Source organism: Cebus imitator, unplaced genomic scaffold, assembly GCF_001604975.1.
Source record: "Cebus imitator isolate Cc_AM_T3 unplaced genomic scaffold, Cebus_imitator-1.0 Scaffold123, whole genome shotgun sequence".
Lineage (NCBI taxonomy): Eukaryota > Metazoa > Chordata > Mammalia > Primates > Cebidae > Cebus > Cebus imitator.
In genome coordinates, this window is record NW_016107438.1 from 3,919,048 (window position 1) to 3,924,906 (window position 5,859).

The window sequence follows — 5,859 nt, forward strand, 5'->3', positions numbered from 1 at the left end:
ACAAAAATGTTTATTCTTTAAAAAGAGGAAAGTGAAATTTGAATTGCACTTGCAAATTCATAGGATTCATGTAACTAAGACCCTATGTCATTTTATAGTAGTCTTCTTACTTCTCAGCTATGCTGCCAGGTGAGACTTGGATCCCCTCAGTATGAGCTAAGGCTTGGCTGTGAGTTCATCCAACACATCCTGAGTGCTCCTACATGCCATGGAGTAACTGATAGCTTTACACCAAGAACAAAATAAGTGCAGCTCCAGCTCTCTCCACCTGGCTAATTTTTATATTTTTAATAGAGATGGGGTTTCATCATGTTGGCCAGTATGGTCTTGAACTCCTGACCTCGTGATCCACCCGCGTCAGCCTCTCAAAGTACTGGGATTACAGGCATGAGCCACGACACTCAGCTTTTGTTTTTTTGTTTTTTTTTTCCTTTTCCTTCTCTGAGACGGAGTCTTGCTCTGTCATCCAGGCTGGAGTGCAGTGGCACGATCTCTGCTCACTGCAACCTCTGCCTCCTGGGTTCAAGCGATTCTCCTGCCTCAGCCTCCTGAAGTGCTGGGATTACAGGCATGAACCACCACACCTGGCCTGACAATCTCGTAAGGGACACATAGACTCATCAGGATTAGGGCACAACTCGACAAAGTAAACTGTCCGTGGTACCAAAATTGTACCTTGCAATTTTGTTTTATAGCTGCTTGTCAAAACACCGACCTCTCAGCCCAGAGAGTTTGGAAGTGAGGAAACATTTCTCACAGTTCAGACATGAAGTTAGCCAAACTGTTAACATGCATCCAGACTTCATTATTTACAAAACAATTTGTTTTTTTTATTCCTGGGATTATTTATTTCAAGAGACAGAGTCTTTCTCTGTTGCCCAGGCTGGAGCGCAATGGCACAATCTCAGCTCACTGCAACCACCGCCTCCCGGGTTCAAGTGATTACCCTGCCTCAGCTTCCCAAGTAACTGGGACTACAGGTGTGTGCCACCAAACCCAGTTAATATTTCTATTTTTTTAGTAGAGACGGGTTTCACTATGTTAGCCAGGCTGGTCTAGAACTCTTGACCCCAGGGGCTTCGCCTGCCTTGGCTTCCTAAAGTGCTGGGATTACAGGTGTGAGCCACCATTCCCGGCCATTCCTGGGATTATTTAATAAGTCATTTTTGCAGCTTTGCTATTGTAGCAGGGTCTTTCTGTCAGAGATGGTATATACTCTGTCAATTCAGAGCTTCCATTTTTCATTAAAATGAGTTCTACTTCTTGAAAGTCCCGCAGTCTTCGAATGTCTTGGTCCTTAATATGGAAAAGAAATTATATCATGCTTAATACATATGAATGTATTTAAAAGGTTTAGTATTGCTCAGCATTTTGGGTTCTGAACCCTTAAGTTTTGGTTTTTGGTTTTTTTTTAGACAGAGTCTTAGTCCTGTCACCAAGGAGGCTGGAGTGCAATGGCATGATACCGGCTCACTGCAACCTCCACCTCCCAGGTTCAAGCGATTCTCCTGCCTCAGCCTCCCGAATAGCTGGGATTACAGACACCTGCCATCATGCCTCGCTAATTTTTGTATTTTTAGTAGAAATGGGATTTCACCATGTTGGTCAGGCTGGTCTTGAACTCCTGACCTTAGGTGATCTGCCCACCTTGACCTCCCAAAGTGCTGGCATTACAGGCATGAGCCACTATGTCTGGACCCCATAAGATATTTCGGTTATTTATTTATTTATTTTTGAGACAGGCTCTCGCTATGTTACCCATCTTGGAATGCAGTGATGCAATCACAGCTCGCTGCAGCTTCAACTTTCTGGGCTCAAGCAATCCTTCCACTTCCACCACAGCCTCCCAAGTCACCACACCCAGCTAATTTTTGTATCTTTTTGTAGAGAGGGTTTCACCATGTGCCCAGGCTGGTCTCAAATTCCTGAGCTCAAGTAATCTGCCCACCTTGGCCTCCCAAAGTGCTGGGATTACAGGCATGAGACACCACACCCAGCAGGTGTTTGTTTTTAAGGCATCTGGAAAGTGGGATCATCCCTTGCCGTGTTAGTTTACAAAGAATATACACTATCAGCCAAAACAAAGAATTGATTTTGCCCTCCGAGCAAACTAAAAAAAAAAAAAAAAAAAAAAGAAATTGCCAAAGGCACACCTGTTATCCCAGCACTTAGGAAGCTGAGGTCAGGGGCTTGAGAACAACAGCCTGGGCAATATAGCAAGACCCATTTCTAAAAAAATTTAAAAATTAGCAGACTGTGATGGTGTGCACCTGTAGTCCCAGCTACTCTAGAGGCTAAGATGGGAGGGTGGCTTGAGCTGAGGATTTCGAGGCTCCAGTGGGCTGTGATCATGCCATTACATTCCAGTGTGGATGACAGTGAGACCCTGTCTCAAAAAAAATTAAAAGTTGAGCCGGGCGCGGTGGCTCAAGCCTGTAATCCCAGCACTTTGGGAGGCCGAGGCGGGTGGATCACGAGGTCAAGAGATCGAGACCATCCTGGTCAACATGGTGAAACCCCGTCTCTACTAAAACTACAAAAAATTAGCTGGGCATGGTGGCGCGTGTCTGTAGTCCCAGCTACTCAGGAGGCTGAGGCAGGAGAATTGCCTGAACCCAGGAGGCGGAGGTTGCGGTGAGCCGAGATCGCGCCATTGCACTCCAGCCTGGGTAACAAGAGCGAAACTCCATCTCAAAAAAAAAAAAAAAAAAAAAAATTAAAAGTTGCCAAAAGAATTTTGAAAGCTTAAAAAATATTTTCCAAGGCCGGGCGCGGTGGCTCAAGCCTGTAATCCCAGCACTTTGGGAGGCCGAGGCAGGTGGATCACGAGGTCAAGAGATCGAGACCATCCTGGTCAACATGGTGAAACCCCGTCTCTACTAAAAATACAAAAAAAAATCAGCTGGGCATGGTGGCGCGTGCCTGTAATCCCAGCTACTCAGGAGGCTGAGGCAGGAGAATTGCCTGAACCCAGGAGGCGGAGGTTGCGGTGAGCCGAGATCGCGCCATTGCACTCCAGCCTGGGTAACAAGAGCGAAACTCCATCTCAAAAAAAAAAAAAAAAAAAAAAATTTCCAAATAAGATTTCCTTTCCAAAATTAAAAATACCTGTATTTTGAATCTGGGAAATATATAAAAATGCAAAACGATCTTTGTTTCCTGAGATTTCAAGTACTTAGCAAACCCATCCTTTGCTAAGCAAATAAGGGTGGGTTTGTGTTTTCTTTCCTGAGGACCACGCCATTTTTTATTAACCAGTCAGTTTTGCAGAGATTGGTGGAGCCAAAAGTACTGAACTAGAGTCCTAAATTGGGGAGTCACTTGTCGTTGAGTTTTTTTTGGGGCGGGGAGGAGGGAGATGGAGTCTAGTTCTGTCACCAGGCTGGAGTGCAGTGGTGCCATCTTGGCTCACTGCAACCTCCGCCTCCCATCTCCCCAGGTTCAAGCGATTCTCCTGCCTCAGCCTCCTGAGTAGCTGGGATTACAGGCACGCGCTGCCATGCCGAGCTAATTTTTGTATTTTTGGTAGAGACAGGTTTTCACCATGCTGGCCAGGATGGTCTCGATCTCTCGACCTTGTGATCTACCCACCTCAGCCTCCCAAAGTGTTGGGATTACAGGCGTGAGCCAACACACCTGGCCCATTTACAGGTTTTTAAAAGGTTTATGGATTAGGTGTGCAAATCTATGACCTACCTACTATGTTTGGCCATTCCGTAGCCAGGATTTCTGGTGTCATGAAATGCAAAAGGTCCACGGTTGGCTCCAGCAAACATGATGTCACCCACTGTGGCTCTGCATTTAGAAACTCACAAACCTCACCTTTCTGAGCAGGGTGTTTGGTAGCTTTCTGATCTTCTCCACTTGCTCTGGATTAATCCCCAGTTCACAGCAACTCACTTTTAGTAAGTTTTGGTAACTCAGTTCTTGTCTCTTCAGTTCAATTTCAATGAAGTCATTTTCTTTGGGGCTCTGAATTCTGACTTTAAGCACCAGCTCTAAATCACCCATAAATTCAAAATACGGTTTGTAAAGGAAACAAAATACGCGTTAGAGATTTTCATATATATTATGATAGCACAAATAATCCTAAAAACTGTTAAGTAGACATGGAGCTTTCATGGCACATACACACTTTGCATTAGCTGAGGCTGCTTTTCTTGGAGCACTGGGCAAGCTCTAGGAGACATGCCCCCATTCTATCCACTGAAAACAGAAAGTTTGCAGCTTTAAGCCAGCCAAGGATTTAAAGTATGCAATGGATATTTAAACACAGCACCCTTAGGCAGTACATAGCAGTGGCTCATACTTTGTTGCTTATCTGGAAAGCTTCAGGGAAATGTGTAGCCCAGGGGCCCTGGTATCCTTAAAGAAGCTGTTGTGCAGAGGAGCAAATCGCTCTTGAGATTCCTCCCCACCGCCCCCACTCCTCCAGAAATAGGATAATTCTACCATCTCAGGACAGCGGCACTGTATTCCAACTTAACTGTCCTGAGAAGATGCAGAACGAACTAAAAGTCCAAAGAAAAACCAGATGGTCGGTTTGGCCTTGCAACATGGTCACATAGGGGCCGACTCTTCACCTAGACAGGTGTCACTGGGTTTGTTGTTATCAATCGGGTCCATTGGCAAGTGTGGATTTGTGCCTTCTTGTTTATCTTCACCTGGGAAAGAATTAGGAGAGAACTGAGAAGCAGCAGGACCTCTCCAGTTGGCTGTCTGCCAAAGGACACGGGTGCCCCACTTCCACTTCCTGCCCTCCAGCTTATCCTCCCCTTCTCAAGGGAAAAGGCAAGTCAGGAAAAGGGCAGCAATTACTTTCAGTCTTGAAGAGTAATTTTCTTTAATCACCACTGAAATCATGAAAAGGAGCTGAGGCAGTATTTTTAAATGGTGCGTAATCTGGGGAAGAAATATTTATAATCTCTGTGCTTAGCTCAAGTTTTTACTTAAATATTTTTGGCACAGAGTGCTTTATGTCTTCAGTTCTCTAGCAGAGACACAGTTAGGAGGGTGCCTTTATAAGGAGAAATGTTCTCACCCAGAGGGAAGGGAAAGGAGTGAATATTTAGAGTGCTTTGCATATGCCAGGCCTTTTGGGTACTTCTTTCTTTCTTACAATATCCCCAGAACATGTTGAAAGCCTGCTTTGCACCAGGCACTGGGCTAAGCCCTGGGGAACTCATGATCAAAAACCCCAAAGATGTCTCTGTCCCCCTGGAGTTTGCAGGCCAGCAGAAGAGACAGATGTTAATAAATGGGAAATCACAGTTGTGGGGGCATGGTGACTGTGAAATATACAATTCTTTGAAAGCACGTTAGGGGTCACAGGAGACCTCCGTCAAGGTTGACATTTGAGCCATGTTAGGGGTCACGGGAGGCCTCTGTCAAGGCTGACATTTGAGCTGACATGTGAAGGATGAATAGGCTTAACTAGATCCAGAGGGCAGAGGAGGTGAAGAGCTTTCAGTAGGGCCCTGTAGAGAGTTCAACATGACTGCAGGGCCGAGAGCCTGGAGGGAATGAGCGTTAGGCAGGGGCTGGTTAGTCCAATTACGTAGCTCCTGGTTGTATGAGGTAAGATACACAATGAGTGTGAAATATACCTTGGATTTTGGAGGCAATAAAAAAAATGTTCATACTTATATGTTGATATGATTTGTATATAGTGGGGAGAGTATATTATTAAAATTAGTTTTACCTGATTTTACTTTTTGAAATGTGGCTACTAGCAATTTTAAATTTTTTTTTTTTTTTTTTAGATGGAGTTTCACTCATGTTACCCAGGCTGGAGTGCAATGGCGCGATCTCGGCTCACCGCAACCTCCGCCTCCCGGGTTCAGGCAATTCTCCTGCCTC

The 5,859-nt window shown here is 45.1% G+C and overlaps 1 protein-coding gene across 5 annotated transcripts in view; it reads right to left on the reverse strand.

The window, feature by feature from the left end:
* Window positions 1-847: 847 nt before the first annotated feature.
* The window catches only part of ANKRD40CL (ANKRD40 C-terminal like), an 8,291-nt gene continuing 3,279 nt past the window's right edge, over window positions 848-5,859 (reverse strand). For 3 of the 5 annotated variants that reach the window (XM_017540171.2, XM_037742537.1, XM_017540173.2), the window contains 3 exons: window positions 4,584-4,664; window positions 3,823-3,998; window positions 1,046-1,296 (listed from right to left, as the gene is read on the reverse strand). In XM_017540171.2, coding sequence (XP_017395660.1) covers window positions 1,153-1,296; window positions 3,823-3,998; window positions 4,584-4,664 — 401 coding nt within the window. In that variant the 3' untranslated portion in view covers window positions 1,046-1,152. Of the gene's footprint in view, window positions 1,297-3,822; window positions 3,999-4,583; window positions 4,671-5,859 lie in introns of all 5 variants that reach the window. The other 2 variants (XM_037742538.1, XM_037742539.1) reach the window with 2 other exon arrangements.